Raw genomic sequence first — 23,572 nt, forward strand, 5'->3', positions numbered from 1 at the left:
TTGAGCAAAAGAACAGGAATCTGTTCTGCTTGGATTCACAAGCACTTTAACAGCTAAGATTCCCTTGAGAATCCTTGAGTCTCAGAACAGCTTTCAGCTACTCCTTTTGCTGGAAAGCTCTCCCAACTTACAGCTACTTTGTGTCTATCCCTGGAGGCAGGATAACTTGTGTACTGCTGTCAGTTGCCAATTTAATCTTTTTTTTTTTTATTTGGGCCACATCATTAAAAAGAATTTTCCCAGACAATTTATGGTATGACACCAAGGTAAAGGGGTGTTTCCTACCCTTCAAGACATGTCTGGTCTTGTGCTTACGTTTGAACCAGTGACCTCTACTATTTTTATATTGCATTTGCTCTGTGTGTGTGTATAATATTCAGTAGCTGAAGATCCCATTATTATTTAACTACCCAGGGCTAAACAAAGACTATGGGGTTATCTTTGAACCACTGGACTTTGCACCTTCAGTTTACTGTCTTCCCCATTTTTGAACTGGGAAAGAGACTTTCATTTGGCAGTTGTGATATTTGGGTCTAATTTATAATTCTAATTATATTTAAAACAGTTCTCCTTTGTAGCAGCCAGTCCTTTCTCGTACTAGTACAGTACCTTTCACTGGACTGCCTGCCTTAATTTTTTTACACTATTCTCAGTTTATTTTGTTTTTACAAACTGGATATTATTATTTTTCCAGTTTAAAAAAATGTGTCTTAACCAAATTAGAATTGCCCATCATAAATATTATACTTGGGGCTTTAGATATACAGGGCTCAAGGTAATCAACATTTATCTTCTTTAGTAGAAGCTGCTGACTCTTCTGGTGAACCACTGTACAGAATGCTTTAAGTTCCATGGCAAATTCCACACCTTCTTGGAGAGTCTTTGGTCTCTGTTCACTGATTTTGATCTATGAGTCTAAGTCCAGTTTAGTGTCTGTACACTAGTCCGTTACCAGCTGGACCATCCTGAGTCATAGAATCATAGAAAATTAGGTTTGGAAGGGACCTCAGGAGGTTATCTAGTCTAACCCCCTGCTCAAAGCAGGACCACATCCCCAACTAAATCATCCCAGCCAAGGCTTTGTCTAGCCCAGTCTTAAAAACCTCCAAGGATGGAGATTCTACCACCTCTCTCAGCAGCCTGTTCCAGCTCTGTACTATCCTCCTATTGAGAAAGTTCTTCCTAATATCTAACCTAAACTCCCCCTTGCTGCAACTTGAAACTATTGCTCCTTGTTCTGCTATCTGCCACCATTGAGAGCAGTCTAGCTTAGGGGTGGGCAAAATATGGCCCACAGGCCAAATCTGACCCACCAAGGGATTCTCTCTGGCCTGTGGTGGGTCTCTTGGTCCTGCCCAAGCCAGGATGCCCAACGACATTAGATATGTCAGCCAAGATAGCAAAGGCAGTTGCTGGCTTCTGAGCCAGAGCCCCAGCACCAAGACAGCCACTCCTGCCCCAGCAATCAGACAAAGAATCGGTGTCCAACATGGGCTGTACGGCAAGCCCACATGCTGGGAGTCTTGGGACAGGAGCCTGGCAGCAACCAGCTGCATTCACGGAGCTGCTGCTCCCAATCACCTCTAGATTCATAGATTCATAGATGTTAGGGTCGGAAGGGACCTCAATAGATCATCGAGTCCGACCCCCAATCATCGAGTCCGACCCCCTACTGCACAGTGTCTCCAGCGCGGCCCCAGTTTTGCGGCTCCTGCCCAGCACTTGCCACCCAACGTGCCCCACACAGCCCTGCCTGGCCTGCACACTCTCTCCCCACAGCCCAGGTTGTCTGCTGCTCCCCAGTTTGGTGGCAGCTCCTGTGCCCTGACCTGCTGCCAAGCACCTGCTTCTACTCTCTTTGTTGTCTCCTCAGCTTCTAGCTGTACCTGGGGCTGCAAATGGTGCCTGCTTAGGTGTCTCTCTTAGAACCGTTCAGGCTGGGGTAATGTTCAGCTTCCACACAACCCCGAGAGTCAGGGTGTCTGCACAAAGAGCCAAGCCCCCTCTGGGACTGTAGAGCTGGTAAGAGCCCCTTGCATTCTCCTTGCTCTGGGGCCCTTCAGCTCCTGATACCCAGTCCCATCAGCCAAGAAGCCGCCACTTACTACTGGGTTCCATTGCCTGCCACAGCTTAACCAGGGATCCCAGCCCTGGCCCTGAGCACCCATCCTGTTCCCAATGCCGCTCCCCACCCAGCTGCTACCCCATCCCTGGGCAGAGCTACAATCCACTGCCCTCACCCTGCCCACAGAACCAGTGCCTGTCGCAGGGCACATTGGGCGGCAAGTGCCAGGTGGGAGCCACACAATGGGGGCTGCGCTGGAGATGCTGCACAGTAGGAGCGATCAGGAGCAGTAGCTCTGCAAATGCAGCTGGTCGCTGTCAGGCTCTTGTCCTGCAAGCCCGGGGTCTCTGGAGACCAGCTGGCACCTGTGTGGGCAGGGTGCCTGGCCAGGTAGACTGGATGGGGAGTTTTGGTGAGCTGTTGTGGGGGGGAGGGGGGAGTTCTGGCCTGTCCCGTGACAGCTCACCAAACACCCTATGTAGCCCAGCGGCCCAAATAATTGCTCGCCCTAGTCTAGCTCCATCCTTTTTGTAACTACCCTTCAGTCCTGCATTCACAGGCAGCCTTTTTTGTTTTTCAAGGAATCCTCAAAATTCCCACTTCAGACTTTCATACTCAGCTATCAGGCATGATACCCAATAATGATATCTATGATGGATGTTTCTCTGTGCCAGTGACCTCCAGCTGCAGGGTGTCTAGGTGCTGCAGGAGACCAAACTTCACATAAGCATGCTACAACTCAGATGGAGAGCATGGCATGTCAGGCCTTTCTGTACTGCAGACCAGAGTGCCATGTGCCTATTATGACAGACAACACCACAGCAGTGTTCTGTATCAACGGACAGAGCCAGGAGATCCAAAGGCACAGCAATAACAGCACAGAAACTGTCCTACTGAATTTTGGACTGCCTCAGGCTGTGTTAGAAGACTGCCAAAATAGAACTGCCTTCAGCAGGCAATTCTCATTGCCCAAGAGCTGTCCCTTGGGGGTGGGGGTGGGGGGGTGGAAATTGGGGCAACTGCCCCAGGCCCTGTGCTTTGGTGGGCCCTGCAGACAGTACTGTACAGGCCCTGTGGATAGCACCTTTGGCACGTGCCAAAGGCACCACCACTCTGTGCAGCCACTGCCCACTACTGGCTTTGCACTCCAGGTGCTTGCCTCCCCTCCACCCACAGAGGCTGATATACCCCAGGCCCCAACACACCCCTAGGGTTGGCTCTGACAAGAGCACAGGCCATTCTGGAGCCTTCCTGCTTAATGTCTTCATAACTGATATCTGTAGCTTACCTTGAACTCTATTTGTATCTCAGGGAGCACTTTGCAGTTGCAGGGCAGAGTATTTGTTTGGTGGTCTTTCTGTCATCTTCCTGGTTATTTCTCTGAGCCTAGACAAGATCAAACAAGGGCATTCTTTGCTTGCAGTTCCAAGTCTTTGAGGCAGCTCTTTACCCAGAGCTCTTTCTCTCCCCCCTCCTCCTTCCCCATCCTTGGACCATACTTGGGGTATGTCTTTCACTGTATCTGCCGCTTTCTTACTGCTTTCTGCTTCAGCTTCCCTTGGCTTTTTGTTTTTCCCACAGGCACACAAACTTTTAGCATGCAAAATGCGTAACCACTTTGCTCTCATAAACCTAATATCTCTGTTTTGAGTGGTGACAGTTGACTGCACCTGGAGTGAAGGTTGCCTCATGTTTGTTTTCAGTTACCTACTTATGTTTTTTGGCTTTTATCATCCCTATATAAGATATTACCAAACAAATCTTGCTGCTTGCATATTCCCTGCACCACAGTGGATACAGCAACACTACTGCTTTTGTAAAGAAAATAAATGACTTCTCACTAGTTCTTTAAAAAAATAGTGGTTAAAGCACCAAGCTTCAAAGAGGTTTTGTCATCCAGATAACAAGCCAAGTTATTTTCATTGTTATAGAAATTGATAAACATATGAAAAGGTCAGTAGCTTAGAGAATTTAAGGAAACTAATCATTTAAATGATCTGAAAACTGCAAACAAAGGAATACTGGCTTCAGAACTAGCCAGTTGGATTACCCTGCCTCCTTTTCCCCCCTCTCCTCACCACACCAGACAGATCCAGATAACGTATCAGGGCCTGAATGGCCCAAATAAATTCTTCAGAAAACAGTTAGCTATTTAGGCTTGTTGGCTGATGGGAGCCTACATTTTTAGCTTGCTAAAACAGAACCAGTCTCCAAAGTTTTTGATGGTAGGAGCTGCCTGGAACTCTAGAACATCCCAGGACCCTGCAGTGAATGTTGGGAGATCCCAATGAGCCCTCTCTTTAGGGAGGCTGGGATGATAACTCTGGTGAGTGGGAATGGAGTAGATTCTAAGAGTTCTCTAAGGGGGAATGCTGTCCTGATATCTAATTTTCCCAAAATTTCCAGGCCCCCTTTCCCCTAATTCTTCCTTGCTAGGTAGATCTCTTCACTTGCTCACCTCCTAAAGTCCATAGTTTCTACTCTGCTGTGTGTTCTCAATGTAACTTCACCTTAACAAAGCTTTCTATCTTGAAATATTTCAGAAAGAAGGCTGGTCTTCCATAGAGATGATGAGCCCTCTCTTGCTCTCTCTTGTTATTTGGGTTTCAAGAAGCCAAGACAAATTCCTTTCTCCTGTACATTATAATTTAACTCCTTGATTTCTTCTTGCCAGGGAGAGAAGATGCATAGGAACTTGCATTCCTTTCTTTTCAGGCCAGTTGACTCAGGAGATTCCTGGACTCCTCACAATATCACCAGTATCCTCAAATAGACCTTTTCTGAGAAGGACCTTAAAAAAATAGCTTTTACTTTAGAAATGCAAGAGTTTAGCCAATCAAGGCCTGTCAGTAGAAAATTCCGCAGTTTGCACTCATTTTCCATAGAGTTTGTCTGGACCTTTCATTCCAGTGATGTAAACTTTCCACATGTCTGATGTCTCTCACAAAAGACTTGCAGAATTCATGATTTTTTCCCCCAGTACTACCTGTGCAGATTTTAATGGGGTGTAGTATGAAATGTAGTCACCAAAAAGACATGGTGGCACTCAGCAAGCAAAGAGGATTCATTCACTGTGGCAACAGGGTCTTAGTTTCCTCACTGGAGCTTTGCCTATGGACAAAGTATATAATTCCCATCTAATGGGTACTCAGAAATTCCAAAGACTGTTCATAGGCAAAAGAAATGTGATTGTATCTTTCTGTCATTGTCATTTGACAAAGACAGCTATTGTTTCTCAGATCAAATTGCAGAGGATAAAGTTTTGTTAGTTTGCTAGAAATTCAGAAGGTCCAGTTTTTCTGAATGAAATGCACTGTTTGTTTCTTTTTCAGAAAATAGAAATTATAGATGATGAAGAAAGTGATATGATAAGTAATTCTGAAGTGGATCAAATGAGTTCTCTCTTGGATTATAAGGTAAGTATCTTAAACCTTGTAGAGGAAGGACACTATTCCCTTCTCAGAGGAAGCTCAAACAAATTTTTTTTGCGGGGGACTAAGCATGCAGTATGGGAAGGCTAGAATTGTCTGCATTTCCCAAGAAGGACGTGGCCATGAGACTGCAGCACACCACCTGTGCAGCCTCTCTTCCAGGCTTTAGAGTGCAGTTAGTAACTCCTTTGCCAGTGTTTTGGTCCCTAGCTTCTGTGAACCGTTCCTTTAATAAGATGCAAGGAAGACAGAAAGAATGAAGAATGTCTTTCTGCAGACCTGCTGAGTTAAGATGTAAGCAGCCAAGTTTATTTAACACTTAAAATATTTCTCATTCTTTGAGTGAAATGTTCATTATCACCAGATTCAGGCATTCTTTGAACCAGGAATGTATACTTTTGAGGTTTTATTTTTTAAATATACTGCCAGCCTGGGAAGCAAGGTAGCAGCTGGAGTGCTCTAATAAAGCAAGGAGAACTGAAAAGGAAATAGTTCTAATAATTTAGTACTCAGTCTTACTGTGTTGCTGCCTACAGAGTTGTTTTTGAAACGATAACTTGAAAAAAAAATGTTGGATACCTGACAGTCTCTGTTTTCTGCCAAAACTTAAAGGTTATATGTTTGTTATTGCTCACGCAAGAGTTACCACAGTTTCAGTCTCTACTCTGAGGGTATTTTCTGTGCGAAATGGGCAAGGGTGTAGCTTGGTTTTACAATAAGCATATTCCACTAGAATAGAACCTGCTGCCAAATGAATACATTATTTTAAAAAGTAAAATAGTTTATATCCTTTTTAGGGTACAAAAATGATTCCCTTGAGCACAGTTTTCAGGGTGGGGACAAAGCAGAGTAAATATGGATAAAGAATGACCTTTTCTTAATGTCAGTTGTCACTGAAGTGAATGGTTTGTTGTGACAGCATGCCCTACAGAATCCTGTTTGGTTTTATTACATTTTGACATAAACTGTTAGTCTTCATGGCAATGAGTTCTCTGCATAAAAGTGCATGCTATCTTTTACCTAAGTAAATAGGTGACTTGCAAGCTTTCATCAGTAATGACTACAGTATACTGATTCTTCATATCAAAATATTTTCTTTAAGCTAATATAGTAAATGCATTGTTAGGACCATATCTTCAGGGCATCTCTAAAAGTCACCTCACAATATTTGTCTATTTCATTAGGAATGAACAATTTGTAATTGCATGTTTAAACTCTACATCTTATTCATGGAAACGTGGGTTTTCTGTTCAAAAATAGATACACCCATGTATATTTTAAGAGCGTGTTTACAGCCCTGCTGAAAATTCCTCTGTGACTGTTAAGCATAGGCAGAAAAATGATCATTGAATACTTTTAGCTGAAATATGAATTTAATTGATGTAAAATGACAGCCAGTCTAACAAATCTGCATGAAATTTTCATGTCCAGAATATAATCAGGCCTTTAAAAAAAAGGAGGCTGACAGGTTTTTAAGTTAGTTCATTAAAACAGATGAAAGTCTACTTTGCCAAACCCTTTAGCCAAGCTTTTAATCAATCACTTGCTTCTACCAGAAGCTAAAAATGGCTGTAGCAGTAATATATTTGTGAGTAAACATAGGAACCTGAATTTTGAAGATTTTGATTTTTGTGCTTTTATATTTAATATGTAAAAGTAAAATAAAAGTGTTGAAATTTATTTAAATTTCCACTGTCAGGAATTTCTCCATTGTAAATGATGAGACTCTGGAGATGTTCATCTCAGACCCTTCATTTCTTAAACTTGTATCTGTAACCCTGAACATTTAGGTACTCACAGAAGACAACTGCTCTACTTGATCTACAGCTAGACCTAACAGTTAGGGTGGACTCTCAAGTATTAGATCAAAATGACCCACTCTGGGTTCTGATTTACAGTTTATCCTTGCAATAAGTAACATAAAGTCATGTCAAATGGCTAAAATATTGTGATTGACATTATCTACATGCCTTTTTTTTTTTTAATGAATAGTGAATCCCAGGCAAAATTATGATAATTGAAACTATTTTAATGTTAGTGGCATGTTAACAACAATATAATTTACAGCATTTTTGTAGCATCTGTACTATAGCACCATGATTCAGATTCTTCAAGCTAATGATTGTTTTAAGTGCTGCATATCACATTTTTCAAAAGAAGCCTAACAAGAATCATGACACTGGAAAGCACATCTGCATATTGAATGTGTACATGTGAGTGTGTGTATGCATGCATGTGGGTGTGCACGTATGCATAATTAACTTTACATTCAGAAATTCTTAGCTTGACAAGGAGGAGAAGGAATACAAGATTCAAGGCAGAAATTGAAGGCTGATTTGCCTGAGACTACATTATGCTGTCATCTTTAGAATTAGGCACATGTGTTTGGAAGACTGGTAATTATAGGAGAAATCCTGTGCTTCTTGTGATATGGTTTGCTCATCTTTGTTTCCTTTGTTTCCATTATTATCTTCTAGATTATTAAGTTCTGTCATTCAGCCATCTTTTGCAGACATGCAATTGTCTTAACCTTAAAAAGCTAAAAAGAAAAGAGGTAGCTACCTAGTTATCTTCTTTATATTACAATATCCTTGCAAAAAGAAATAACTTAGAGAAAGCAATATTTTTAAAGTGAAAAAAATTATTTTTAATATATACATTCAAATGCAATACATAATCATAATTTATAATGTTATACTTCGCATGTGTGCATACACATGCGCGCATGCACACACACTGTTAGGCTTTGGAACTAAAGGGTGTGGTGGGAATTACTAGCAAGAGTGCTTGTCAGACATGAAGCTGAACCTAAATAGCTCAGAAAAAGATTTGCCTCTTGTATATTAAACTAGTGGTTTGCAAACACACTGATACATGTAGTTTACTGTTTATAGAACACATGGAAAATATCTTATTGAAATTCTCTAGCCACAGTGTAGGCATTTTCAATGCTTCTCTACACTGCTTTGTCAGGATAACCACAAATGTGATACGGAGACCATCTTGCAAAAGCAATTAGTGCATAGGTTTTTTTCCTGGGCCTGGCAATAAGTTGGCAATACATTCATCAGCTGTGGTGATTTTCATTATCTTTTTATTTGGGATCTCTGTTTGGATCCATTTGGATCTTTCTTGTGTCTGAAGTTGTATGGACAATGGAAATCAAGACTGAGAAACTATCAACTCTTTTACATAGATAGTTGAACAGCAATTAGATGCTAAAAATGTCTAGTTACTTGTGAAGGTTGACTTTGAATTGGGTAGGAAATGGCTATTGCAGCCATGGGAAGGGAAATTAAATATTAAAAAATATATATTTCTGCAGCTTGAATAAGCAGTGGTATCAAAAGGCAGCAATAGCAGATTGGTTGCTCTGCACGGCCATGCTGTGGCATGGTTTGGGTTGGTGCTGGGAGCCACAGGCACTATTTGATGCGTCCCTCATATGATAAGTTTAAAAGAAGGACCTTTTCATCCTTCTTTGCTGTGGCTGTAGCTGTGCTGCCCCAATCTGTGACTTGCCTGCCTGACTAAGTAGGATGTGGCAACATCCTAGCCTCAAGCATTTAAAAAGCAGACATTGTTGTAGTGTTTTTCATGAGTCTGTTAAACAATTTCTTTCCTGTGCCCCAATGAAATGGATATTGTCCAATGTAAAGATATCAGTATTAAAAAAACAATCTAAGGATTTTAAGGAGGCTTAGTGAAATGATTCTTTGGGATATCCATTACCCGTACCCGGCTCTTTATGTGAAGAGCATATGTATTTGAGTGGCAGTGGAGAGTCTTGTGTTCTTTTTTCCCATGTATCTCCACTTCTGGACTCCTTTTCCAGAATTGGAACCTCGCTGCCATCTTCTTTCACTCCCTCACAAGTAGTTTCCATTTTCAAGATTATATTTTTTTTGAGAGAGAGCTAAGGTTTGTTGTTTTTTTAAATGGAAGCTGGAGTTTTCTTTTATGGGGTAAAAAGCTGGCCTTTTTAAGATTCTCACATATCGATCTCATACTTTAGAAGTGTGCATTAATTTCCCTGAAAAGCATCATCTCTGCTTGCATGATTGCTATTATGTATAGCATTTCTACAGCATAGTAATAAATGGTTTGGCCTATGCGCTTGTAGGGCATTACAGGTCTAGGATGACATCACTAAAAGCCAATCAGAAATCTCCAATTGTATTCATTTCTAAAGCCTCGTAAAACATGCCTTGTTCTGTCTTAGTGTGTAATTTTCAAACACAAGTAATAAAATCAGACAGTAGTATGCTCTCCCTGAGGAGTTTTTCCATGATGATACATTCACAAGACATTTTTATACACTAGAATTATTTGAGTTTACCCATTTTATTTTTACCATAATAGTAACAGACTGTTCTTTTCCATTTTGTTTAATATAGGTACATGTGAAGATACTTAAAATTATCTAATGTTAATTATTATTTCCAGAATTATATCTGTTTTCCCCTCAGAATGAAGAAGTTAGATTCATTGAAAATGAATTGGAGAATCACAAACAGAAATACTTTGAACTACAGACATTTACTAGAAGCTTGATACTGGCTATCAAATCAGATGATAAAGAACAGCAGCAGGTAAGGCCAGAAGGAGACAGCAATGAGTTGTTTTCATCTTTTTTGTGTGTGTTCCATCATTTTTATATTTATTTATATTCTGCAGTGCTTATAGGCTCAAACTGAGATCAGGGTCTTCTTCATCCTAGACATTGCGCACACAGTGAAAGTCCCAGCCTAAAAGATCTTGCAACCTAGACAACAGAGTTCAAGGGTAGGAAAGTGGAAGTATTATGCTTATTTTGAAAAGGCGAAACTGCACAGATTGCATTGTATCGCAGATGTAGTCCAAGGCTGAGCCAGGAATAAACCCCAGATCTCTTCAGTTCTGCTCCAGTGCTTTAAATATATCCTTCCTTTCTCTACTCTTGTTTTATGTTGCTCTGAGGAATTGTTATTGTCATATGCTAAAGTAGACTTCATTTTAAAAATATGTTTGATTTTCATTTTTAATAAAAAGGAAAAGGTCAGAACATACCATGCTGTAGCTGTTGGTATAGTCTCCACTTATTTCTTTGTGGATTTACACCAGCTGAGAATCTAGCATAAAAAATCATTGTAGGTTAACGCATAATGTGATGCCAATTAAGCAATGAGTTTTTTTCTTCTATTCAGATATTAAAAAAAAAAAAAATGCAAAAAGAAAATAGCATTACTACCTCACTTTCATATAATGAATTTGTTAGGAGGCCCATGGCCCTATCCATCAAAGTATGCATATACATATTTAACTGTAAACCCATGTTTTTCTGGGCTTTTGGCTCAGGTCCTGTCTGTGCACAGTTTTGCATTCATAGTCTGAACACTGGGAATATTTTCCCACATAAAATAAGTAAACATTGTTTATGCTTTATAAAAGAGATCAAGGTCTTGGGACTGAAACATCAATGAAAGTAGCCTCCTAATGACTTTATACATAGGGGCCCACATCTACATCCTGATACTAATATGCTGGAGGGTTATATCTATAAGGATAGCCTAATTGGGCTGCTTTTTAAAATATCTACTGTAATGTAGTAATGTTCCTATAGGCACACAACAGATTGTTTAATTCATGAAAGCATTCTGAGAATCTTTTAAGATATGTAGCTTCATTTTTTTTTTATTGTTTTTGGACAAAGGGTTTGATTTGCTATAGTTCTTGCAACGTGCTTAGTTACAAATGTGCATATGTTGAGCAACATGTAATCATCCTGTCAAAAAAAAAAAAGTGACAAAACTGTGTTACTGTTAGTGTGCCCTTGCATGTATGCAGCCTAAGGCCACGTACAGGCATAATGTTTCTATAGGAGAGATGCAGCTCCTCAGTAGACATTGAATGTGCAAGCGTGCATACAGTTTCTCGCAGAACAAAAAAGGCAGTTTTGGGAGAAAAATAACCCATCTCCAATCCAGTAGAGCTCGCTCCTGTGGGAGCTTCTCCTGGAAGGACAAATGCCTGTAACACTTCCCTGCTGCTTGTCTCTTTCCAGGGACCCAGAGGATAGGAATGTGAAAGGTTAAACGATTAATTATTTAACTGATATGTGCAGTGATAACCAGTTAGCTTATTAGTTATCCTTTAGCTCCAGGTGTGCATAGTCTGGCAGGATAGGGTGAGAAGAGAAGCCGATCAGTTAATCATTTAACCAGTATAATTAGAGGAGGTTAAATGAATATTTTTTTTAATGATATTTACATCCCTACAGGGGAAGTTGAGGGGTAGAGAAATGCTTCCCAGGCCTTTTGAAACTCGGGTCCTCCTGGTCTGGGAAGAGAATCAGAAACAGCTGCTATTCACCTGGTCCCAGGAGGAGTCAAGTGATAAGGAAAGTCTCCCCTGCTTTCCCCAGACAGGGTTCATCCTACTCTGGAGAAGGTGCAGAGGACAACTTCTCCTGCCCCTTCCATAGACTGAGAAGGGAAGGAGAGGAACAGCTGCTCATTGATCTCTACCCTTTTTTCAGACCAGGGGCTCCTATAGACATGCGGTACGCCTGCTCCGACTAGTTGGAAGTCCAGCACATCAGAGCAGACTCAATTAATAGGGTCTGGTGAAGCACAGAAATTGACATGCACCAGCGGCTTTCCACGTCACATGTATCAGTGTCCCCGTGTGTCCCCATGCTGAAAAAATGGCAGTGGGGCACTTTGAAGTAAAACACATTAGATGAGTTTTATTTCAAAGCACCCCACCACCATTTTTTTCAGTGGGAGGACACTGATACATGTGATGCATGGGCACTTTTAATTAGTGAAGCTCGCTAATTAAAGTGCTGAGTGCTGCGTTCCAGAACACGTGTAAAAATGCCCCAGGGTTCCCAGTCTGAGGAGTGGGCAGAGGACTTTGCGCTGCTACTCCAGTCCCTCTTGGAATGGGAGCACGGGAGCAGCCACTGACTGTTCCCCACGCTTTCCCCGAGCCGAGACCGCCAGGTCTTGGGAAGAGGGGAGGGGGCAGTTGCAAACTGAACACCTATACTGCTCCCTCACTCAGAAACATTTCTAGCAGTGGAAAGTTTCCACTATTAGAAGTTCATGGATTCAGCTATAGTACCAACAAACTCTGAAAAAGGAAATGTATGCCATACAGTCAGGAAAACAGCTACTAATGAAGGAATAAGAAAGGAAAATTTACTGCCATGATGAACAGTTATTGCAGGGACAGAAAGAAATCATATGCTAGTATTGTGGGCATTATTTCTGTTCCCTAAAAGGAAAAAAAATCTTCCTTTTTATGCTTTGGAATTCATCTTTGGATAGCCTTCTATGTACTCATATTGAGATGCAATGGTTGTTATTTAAAATATAGTAATTTGCCATCATTCATACGTAAGGTTTCACAGTATTCCTCTATAATAACAAGAAACAAACTTGTTATCTGGTGGGAAATGACCTTTTGGCTATGGTAGCAGATGCTTCATTTTTAGACCGCATTCTGCTCTGCCTTTTATATAGGGAATTTTACCACTGACTGAAAAAATGCAGAAAAAGCAATCTTTTTTGGTATGTAAATATTTGCAGAGTTAATATGAAATGTGGAAAATGTGACCAAATTCCAATATTTTTTTTTCTAAAAAGCATCCTTTTTTATTATAGGCACTGCTGTCAGATTTACCTCCTGAATTAGAAGAGATGGATTTCAATCATGCATCTCCAGAGCCTGATGATACCTCATTCAGCTTGTCATCTTTATCAGAGAAAAATGCCTCAGACAGTTTGTGATCTTTGGAGGAAAAAAATACATACAACACGTTTAGGCTGCCTAACAGGTGTGCATTTGAAGATAACTGTGTTTGTTACCTGATATCCTTCAATCAGAAAAACCTGAGAGAAGTAGGCAGACCTTGCTGAAGGGAGAATGGGATAATGTGGCTGCAGTTTCGCAGAGACAAGAAATATGGAACTTTGTGTTTGGCGAGCCAGAAAGCTATATGACAAAAGGTTTAGTTTTTAGCACCTCTGCCTTGATTAAGGTAATGTCTAATTTCCAAAATAACTCTTACTTTGTAGCAAAACCTTTTCTGAGCAGGGATCCAAGAATGGAAAACAACTGTCCAGTGTTATACAGCCAGGTAATATTTCAATCTGCTTGTCACATAAGAGTCACCAGTCCTGTTTGTTGTAACCATTGCCTTTCCCCTTACTCCCTTCTTACTCAGGTAGGTGGACTAAAAATTGGGAATTCAGATAGAATAATGGGCTTGTAATGAATTGTTCTTGGACTCCTGTGAAAATTTGAATTAAATCAGAGATTAAATTTAAAAAATGCTTTTTTGTATGTAACTACAAATTCTTGAGTCACCCATTATCTCACCAAAATGCCTGGAAACCATTTGGAAAACTAACTGAAACATTTGAATTAGCTTTAATAAATTATTGATGTACAGAAGCAGTCTTAAATGTTGTAAAATCTTAGACCCTCTCTGAAAATTCTTGATTACTGGAAAAAGAATTGTTTCTAATATTCTCACTGTAGTGATGGAATTAGATGATATCTTACACCAATAGCTAGAGTTGTATGGTCATAGTAATGCTTTTATTGCACTGGATTTTAGAAAGCCTGAATAGCAATGGCTGTGTTCAAGGTTTAAACATCAGTTGGGTAGATTTTCCATGCTGCTTCATTGTGTTGTAGCAGTGCCATCAGCCAAAGACAGTTGTCAGCCCATCCCCTGAGTTGTTCTACCTTACAAATTCCCACAGTGTAATTCATTTAGGGCCATGTTGCACATTACACTTAGGATGTGCTAACTACACTTAAAATATGAGTTTTCACGTGTTCAAGCAGTAAAACACATGCTACGTGAGATTGTATTGTAACAAAAAGTTAAAATATTTTGTGGGAAGAATATCTCCAGATTGTATTAAGTAGTGTGTTCTGCTATTATTAGACTGCTCAGAGATTATCAGAGATAACAAAAGTTCAAAATTCTGGTGCAGTGCCAGGTCTGGGACTAACAATCTGCTGATTTTTGCCCCCAGCACTGCACTGGAGCAAGTCCAAAACTACTGTGTTATGCTGGGATGGCAGTCAGCTGATTGTCAGTCCCAGCCCCAGCAGCACCACACTGGAGCCAGTTCAGACTGCCAGCAGTCTCCCCAGACTGCCTGACCAGTTCTCCCCACAGATCCACTGCAAAAGGCTTTGCTCCCTGTGTCTCCTTCCACTTGCCACCAGCAGCAGAAACGCAGCTCACCCCGGCATGCCAGGGGTAGGAACTCCTGGGCTGGACAGTGCTGGACATATGTTGGGGAAGGTGCAGGCTCTGGGTACAGAGTTTTTATGTACTCACAGGTGGACATGTGAGCTGCAGCACCTGGTGCCAGGGCCAATGTTGGGACAGGGGGAAGGAATCCCTGCCAGCCTCAGCCCTGTCCAGAGCAGGCTGAGATCATAATAAACATTACTGTGTGACTACTCAGAACACATTCTAATTTTTCATACAGTACAGTGATGCTTACTAGGAGCTAAATAAAACATATGCCTAAGTGTCCCATGTGACAAGGCCCTTACTAATTACCCCAATTTGACAAATTGCTGTGTTGTTTTCTCACCAGACACCAGGTGTTAACAAAGTATTATTTTAGTTGCAGTTTGCAAAGTGTATACCTAATTGCTGACAGTGGCTGAAGCTATCTTATCCTTTCTTGGCAGCCATTTGAAATTGAATCTCACATCTCATTTAATAAAATAAATGTATGTTGATGCACTCAGATAAATTCAGTATACTACATAATACTGTGACATATAGCTCAAACTTTGTAATATCTAATCTGAATGTTTCCACACAGGCCTCATTGAAACCCTAGGTCTCACCAAGTTGAGAGCCAGATGGTTCTGCTCCTATACTGAATTGCACCTTCCTCTGAGTAATTCTGCTTAAATTACTGGTACTGCTTACTGTACAGTGTGTCAGGATTGAACAACCTGGTATTTTCTAAATACTTCTAAATTATTGTAAGTGTTGAGAAAAACCCTTATTTCTTTTTCAATTAACTTGCTATTGCTTAAATGTATTTTACTCAGATTTTACTCTGAATACCTGTTCTGTTCTACATCTTTATGGCTTAATCCTTTCTTCACCATTATCATCTATTACAAGCCTTGTTCTTTTGGTTTCTCTCTACTCCTGTGTTTGTGCTGCAAGGCATGGAGAAAGCCTCAGCAGTGCTGTCGGGTGCCAAGCACAGTTAGTGATACTATTAATAAAAAAATAATAATCCAGGACTAGTATAAAAACTACTACTGATACACACTATGCCACAGCTCAATTAATACATACATTCCCTAGTTCAGGAAAACCACTACTACCCAACTCACAGAAAAACACAGCAAAAAGCAAGCTCCTGGCTCCACATCTGGGTAAGTGTCAATGTAAAGAAGTTAGGGTAAAAAAACAGTGAAATATTAAAAAGGCACCCACTGATACCAAAGGATCCATTGTAGGTTCTTCACCTATTGTATAGCTTAGCTAGAAATCCAGGCTTTTGCTGACAGCCAGATTTTGATGTCCTTCCTGAAAATGATTTGCACTTTTTTACAGTCCCAGTCACTTCAGTACAGGACTGTAAACAAGAATTATGGTACTATGCTTAAATACATCGTAGATTTCATTTACCATACTGTATACCTTGAGATAACAGACGTGATTGATTATGCATATTCTGCATTGAGTTAACAGTGCCTGTTGACAGTACTTTCCCCAAAGGGAAGATACATGAGACAGTTAAGCTTCATGCTTTTAGTGAGCTTTATTGTAAAAATTTAAAGTAATGGTAGTATGACCTTAGTTCTCTCATTGTACCCCTACTTCCAACCTACTTATCCTTTGCTTGGTCTGACAACAAACAGCAGTTTTTGAATTCTAATTTTTAATTTCATGGGCCCTGGGCCTGTAGCAATTTCACTTTTTACAACAGAATTTTATCACTGCCCTTCATTTTTCTCTCTTGATTTTTTGCCCTGACGTTGTCAAACTAATTCAGTCAGTTTCATTTTGGACAAACTACACCTAGCTGAAACATTTATTTGGGAATCTCTTTGATCAGTGAGCTGGAATGCTGATTCATAAGCTACAGATACTGCATTTATCCTGGGATAAACCACATATCCTGGAAAAAAGTGCAATCCTTTAGGGTAAAAACAGCTTATCCTGGGACTGATCCTACATAGGGTTTTGACTCTGCACCAAAACAGGCATAGGACAAATGCAGTTTGAACGACAACTCAAATTAGCTGCAGTTGTCCCAGAAAATGTGTTATCTCTGATACGTCATAGCTACTTAAAATGGACTTTTAGGATCCCAGAATAAAGGGCTTTGCCCCGAGAGAACGCTGATGTCTGTTTTTAGCCTCAGGTGCCCATGTCTTTTGCCCCAGAATAAATCCTAAAAAGGTCCATGGGGTAAGAAATTCTAAGTGTATCCTGGGACATCATAAAGTAAGTCTCAATGGTTATCCCAGGATTGTATCATTGAATCCATGGCAGAAATGCAGCAGAGTATTCAGCAGCTTACTAAACTCTAATCAAAAAGGTGATGTGTTTACTACACATCAATCAATGAATATTTCTGTTCCAGGATAAACACAGGCACAACTTGTCCAGGAATAAATGCAACATCTATTGCTAGCACCTAGAATATTAGGCCTGGAGTCTGTGCCTGGTTTATCCCTTTGAGCGATATATGCTTAGTTTTCTGCAACACAGGGTAAAAAAAGTATTTATTGCAAAGCAGCCATGTTTTCACATCCAGAAACAATTGGCAACAGGAGGATAACTGAGAAGAAATATTGAGTATAAAATATGCTCCTATTTAATGAGCTACTTTCAGGGGTAGTTCTATACAGCTATTATAGCGCTTTTCCTTAAAATGATCTTAATCCATACGTCCTGAGATATTCCCAGTGCTAGTAGTTTTAAAAATGTTTTCATCCTGTACTGTGGCTGAAAAGCAGCAGACTCATTTTTTTTTTATTTAAAGGCACAGTATGGTAACAACAATTAGGAATAATAATCCTTTAAAAGTATGAATGTTCACTTCGGAAGGCTACACCTCAGATGCATACTTTCACCAGATATGTGGCTCATGCCTTCATGTTTTGATAATCTCTTCTGAAATCCAGGTAATCAGGCTCACAGGCTCCAATCAAGAAAGTGATGTAACAACATTTCCATATAACTCTATCATAGTTCTTCATTTGTTCCCTCCCACAACCCACCTCATTGAGATCTGATTGGACCCAGTGTTCAGTTAGGAAGGTGCACACACTATTAATATGAAATGTTCATGAGGGAGATTTGAAGGCATTTGTGTGGGTCTGTAATCAGCACACTACTAGCAAAAACAATGCTGTCATCTCTAGATGATTCTGGCCAAATTCAGTCCCAACTTGAATTGGTATAACTTCAATTAACCCAACTTTCTGGGAGTTTGGTCTGTGGATGAAAGGGCAAAATCTGTTTCTGTAGCCTTATATTTTCTGTCCATTCTTCCCACCAAATTTATCTTGAGAGCTAGCTGAAGCACTTTTCAGACCCAGAAGCAGATACCTGCACATACTCATTCTGAAGGAATTCTGTTTTCTTCAGCTGATAAAGTGCTGCTGATGGCTCTGGTGATCCTAACCACTTTTAGGATTTTTGTTTACAATTATTTCCTCTGTTCATTGGTGGAAAAATAGAGCATGTTAGTTCATCTTCCACTGCATGTAGATTGCAAGAAGGATGCTAGTTTCATGACAAATAAGGGAAACAATAGTAGGTGTTGCTGTGGTAGCACAAAGGAAACATAAAAAAGCAGCTATTTCACTCCTTTAGATCATGAACTTCAATAGCATCTACAAAAGTGCAACGAGTTGAAGAACCTTCCATCATCTTCCTGCTAAGGCTCCAGTTTGCTTTATCAGTGAGGGATGACTTCACTGACATTTTTTATTCCTAAGAAATCTATTGTGATCTGAATTACAAAGATCTGTGTCCTTCTGAAGAAAGCCTGAAGTGGAAAATGCCAATTCAGAGCAACACACATGCACTTTAAACCAGAAATCTGGTGCTACCTCCCTATAAGGAGCCGTGGTAGCTCATTTGCTTGCAAATGTGTTAATACATGAGGAAAGGTGCACCTGAAGCAGTGCTAACAAAACTTAAATATTTCTAGTCACTACATTTTAAGCAAATATAGTTCTAAATGCCCATGGAAAGGAGGTCTATTAAGAAAGCGTCCATTTTCTTAAATTGTCACTTGCAGGGCAGCACTCTACTTGAAAGAGGTTTTACTTAAAAAAAACCCCCAAACTCCAAAAATAACAAGCAAGCCACGGGCTTCACAGCTTCACAGAAAAAACGGAAGGAGCAGAGGGTGTAAGTGAGCATGCTGCATTTTTAACTTATCTTGTTAAATTCTCTTATCTCTTTAAATTGGGAATCTACTCAATTCCTTTGCCAAATGAAAAAATAGCAGGGATATCTAATAATGAAGTGATATAATCACAATCCTACTGTATAGTATCAGTTTGGTGAAAACTTTTGTAACAGAGCTTAGACTGCTGCAAATTGGACTGCACTTTTGCTACCATATTAGTTACCTTAAAATTAGTCTTGAAGTGCTGTCTTCTCTGTTCATACTTTAGTGGATTCTTATTCTCAGGATTTTCATGGTGCGAAGAAAGGAAATATTTAAAGCATCTGAAACCATTAAAAAAGTAAGAAAAACTGGTAACATTGCAACCAAAAAGTTACTTTACTACCTCTAGTCCTACTGCCCAGACCCTTCAGCATCAACCAGTTATATACCAGGCTGCCTTACCCGCAGAGGGCCTGGTGTCTTTCAAATATTCTTTCAACTTTAAGACAAGTCTCTGTCTGTCTCTCAAAAAACAAAGAGTGTATGAGTTACTTGGTTATCATATGTCATTCATGTTCTGACTCCAGTTAACTCTGGCCAATTAATCGGAGGTATCAGAACCATCTTTTTGTATTGTCAGGCTTGTCTAACCATTTAATATTTTACCACACTTGCCAAAGTTTGCATCATAAGAATAAGCGATAAGCAAAAAGCTACATGGGACCAGAAAACTGGAACCGTCTTTGGCAGACGGCACTATACTACACTGTTTCCATAGAAGAATCCACAGGGTTACTTAAATCAAAGAGCTTTTTTCTCTGTAAACATATGGCTAGCATTTTGCTCAAGGATACAAAAGACAGAAATGTGTGATTTAACAAAAAAGCAAACCTCTAACAAGAAAGGAGACTCTTAAGAACGTTCTCTCAAGGGAAATATTTTCTGGTCAGTCCTGTGGTAAAAGTAAACATTTTACTCTATTACTGAGTTAAGCAAATAATTCCTTTACATTTCTGTATTACATTTTACACATACTACCTCTGAAATGTAACACCACCTTCAAAGCCACGTTAAATTATGTGATCTTTTTTAGGATTTTTTTACAACTTTATATAGGCAATAAATAATTTCTAGCAGGTGCATTCTTTTCCGTTTTACGGATATCTTTAGTTATATGTGTGTGTGGCATTTTTTTTTAGTTTAGGTGGTTTTATGGGGATTGGTTTCTCTTTACTATATGTTCTTTTACAAACTACACGTGTTTTTGACAAAGAAGCCAAGAATAACAAGATGATATGGAGGAAAAAAAGAACCTGTCATGGGTATGTTAGGAGCTGCAGAAATATTACCAACTTCTGGGCTCACAAATGATGATCTGGTAATAAATAGGCAGCTGTGATATTTCTGGTACAGCTATTAAAGACAATGAATATTACTGTTGGAGAAAATTATTCTGGTGCCAAAGGACTAAACTGATGTTGTCCAGAATGCAAATTAATTTCTATAATGGAGAACAGCTAAATAGTGAATCCCAACAATGTAATGAAAATGATTGAAAATCAGATCCTTTGCTGCATTACGTGAAACTGTTTTCATAAATGTATTTTTCAGTTAGTTTTTGTTTCCATCTACACTTTTCCATGCAGGGGAAAAAATGCACGTTGTAGAAGTATTTTTTTTTTTTGTTTGTATTCAGTCAAGCATCAAATCTTTCTCATAATAATCAGTGGCAACGTTCCCATTGGTTTTAATAGACCCAGAATTCGGCTGAGTGCAAGCCAAATCTCATAGAAAAGTTTCACATCAAAAAGAAGAATGCCCCTGGAATTTTCTGGTCCCATGCATTAAATAGGGATTTTTTTTTCTACAGAGCTTTCATTCCATTTAATTTTTTAAAGTTTTTTAAGTGCTGTAGGTGTGCAGGAAAAGTGGAGTGCAAATAAAAACTTCCTTTTGATGTCAGTTGAACCAAAAATTTAACAAAATGTTTTGGTTTCCATGCAGCAAAGCATGGATGTAAACTGAATGCAAAGCAATTCTGAGTGAAAATCTCATCTCTATAAGGCAAAGTGTTCAAAATGTATAAAACAAAAGGAAATTATAGCAATTCTCTTGAAGTGTCTCTTCAGAGTAACTGTGCTCTGTAATAGAAATTACATATGTAATTGTTAAACTTATTTTACATATATTTATATATAACTACAAAGTGCACGTGTGTGTGTGTATGTGTGTGTATATATATATATATATATATATGTATATATAGTATGTGCGCACACACTAAATGTAATTAGCACTAACAAAAGGCATTTTCACTCCAGGAAAAGCCAGATGCAGCTCTTCTAAAGTAGATTCTTTTAGTAGTAGTAAATTACGTAACTATTGTTCTTACTTATATTCAAGATCTACTTTTAGATTAAATTGAATACATCCCTGTAAGTATTGATTATAATTTATCTTTACTTCAGTGTAAGGCTGGTAGAGTTAGGATTCAAACTACACTGAAAAGCCCAGTGTAATGCTATGCTTAAGTAATCTCAGCACATTAACAGACCAACTTCACTAAATGATGAGGATCTTAACCAATTTATAGCCAATACAGTTTCTAATTTAGTTATGCTAAATATGTTAGTTTGAAAAGAAGCAACTTACCTGAAAGTTTAAGTATTATTCCATAAGTTTTTCATGTTATGTTAATTTGCTTACAACATATATAAGGTAGCTCATTCTTTTCAACTGACTATAATGATGTCCTTTTGGGCAAGTTTCACAAGCTTTGTAAATGGAGTGTAAAACTGGATTTCTCTGTGAAAATTAATATTTATATTTCATTTTCATTATATGTATCAGTATGTGTAGCAAGAAGATTATTATAAATCCTAAATTTGAGTACCTCCACTATGGTCCAGGATATATCATTTTGGCTTACACACTTGATGGATGCCCACTGAAATATTCCATCCATTCTATTGATCTAGTGTCTGTGTATATAAAGGTATTTATGATCTTGTATTAACAAAGCTCATCAAGAAAAATGGTTACTATTTCCTTCTTTAGAAATCTGCCCAACTATTTTTATATAAAATGTTGGTCTCTGCCTTAACTTTTTTTGTGAAAATGTGTGCCATAGATATTTTAACTTATCATCATATATTTAACTGAACTTGCTTTTGCTTACATTTAAGTAAACTGTGAGCATTTTAAAGGCTATTTTATAGTTAAATTAACCTTTTTTGCTTAAAATTTATTTTAAATTATTTCGCCTATATGTTTGCATTAAGGTTCTCTCCCCCTCCCCATCCATCTCTTTTGTCCTTTAAAGCAATTGAATCTGCCTCAATATACACACTTTGGTAGTTCAAGAAGTAACACTTTTTTCATTCATTTATCATTTCCAGTTTGGTAAACCTTTGAGAAATCAGTGGTTACTACAATGTATCTATCTTGGCCCAGTCGGTCAGAGTAAAGGGCTAGTTACCTTTGGTAAATTTGTCTACTAGGCTCAAGGATATTTTTCTATCAGGTTTGGGAGTCTGGAGAAATGAAATAAAGGTCAACTAATTCACGTTCTTGTATAAAAGTGTTCAGTTTCTGTATTTCTTATTATTAGTCTGTTAACACCAACACTATGACCATGTTGATACTACATTTGTATGGCCCAATACTTCCCCTTTTAAAAACGATTCAAGTATTATATGCACAAGACCTGCAGGGCCTGGGGCTATAAAAAAAGTCTTATGCAGAGGTCATGTGATAGGATTATCTGACTGTTCAGTTTGCTCATCACTGGTATGGCAATAACCATGTGGTACATGACCTGAATGTTTTGCAGATGTTATAAAAAGAAGTTGCCTTTCAGTACAACATGCAAAGCTGGGTTCATCATTGTCATCTGGATTCTTACAGCAGGGCTGACTGAAGTTTCATAGAGAAGATGGTATCACCTGTGTGAATTGCAGTATTGCAGCTACAAAGGGAGTAGGTTGATGATTTGTAAACTTGAAAGCTATCAGTTTGTCTTACCATTATCAACAAAACAAGTGCCAAAATACCAACTAGTGCTCCTAACTAACATTAAGTTATTGCAACAAAAGATAGTTAGGAATTAAGGGTTTATTCAAGGCCCAGAATTCACATTCGGATGACTTTGGGTCCAGCTGAGCAGTTGAGAGCTTACTGTGGATCTGAGCTGAAACAGAGATCATATTAAAATGTTTGGACCAATTCTTCATCAAATGTCTAAGACTGAAAAATGAGCTGATTCTCCTGCTGATTGAATGAACTTCAGTTAATCTTTACAACTCCGGTTTCCTCATTCTTTCCTTTATTCTCTAGTCATATTTAGGTTGATAGATTTTTACATATGTGTAAGTCACCAAATGTGTAAGGGTCACCAAAGCACAAAATTACTTTCTCAATTACTTTCTGTTAAAAAAAATTAAAACTGTACCTTATTGCTGAAGCTCTGTTTCTTTTACTGGCTCGAATCCCAATCTTGTAATCACAGCTTCCCAACGCAATGGCACCAAAGGATCAAAACTGTCCATGTCAAACCTGCCATGTTTACATGAGACACTGCTGTGTAAGAGCAACAAGCTACTGTGCACTGGGGGCACTAACCATGACATGATCCTACTGTGCAGTAGCTCATTGCTACTGTCCAGTAACATCAGAAAACT

The 23,572-nt window shown here is 39.1% G+C and overlaps 1 protein-coding gene across 9 annotated transcripts in view; it reads left to right on the forward strand.

The window, feature by feature from the left end:
* HDX (highly divergent homeobox) overlaps positions 1 to 21,791 on the forward strand; it is a 105,294-nt gene extending 83,503 nt beyond the window's left edge. For 8 of the 9 annotated variants that reach the window (XM_014607271.3, XM_014607273.3, XM_059732740.1 and 5 more), the window contains 3 exons: positions 5,398 to 5,481; positions 9,966 to 10,088; positions 13,146 to 21,791. In XM_014607271.3, the coding sequence (XP_014462757.1) occupies positions 5,398 to 5,481; positions 9,966 to 10,088; positions 13,146 to 13,271 (333 nt within the window). In that variant the 3' untranslated portion in view covers positions 13,272 to 21,791. Of the gene's footprint in view, positions 1 to 5,397; positions 5,482 to 9,942; positions 10,089 to 13,145 lie in introns of all 9 variants that reach the window. The other variant, XM_059732745.1, reaches the window with a different exon arrangement.
* Positions 21,792 to 23,572: the final 1,781 nt, after the last annotated feature.

Source organism: Alligator mississippiensis, chromosome 8, assembly GCF_030867095.1.
Source record: "Alligator mississippiensis isolate rAllMis1 chromosome 8, rAllMis1, whole genome shotgun sequence".
Classification (NCBI taxonomy): domain Eukaryota; kingdom Metazoa; phylum Chordata; order Crocodylia; family Alligatoridae; genus Alligator; species Alligator mississippiensis.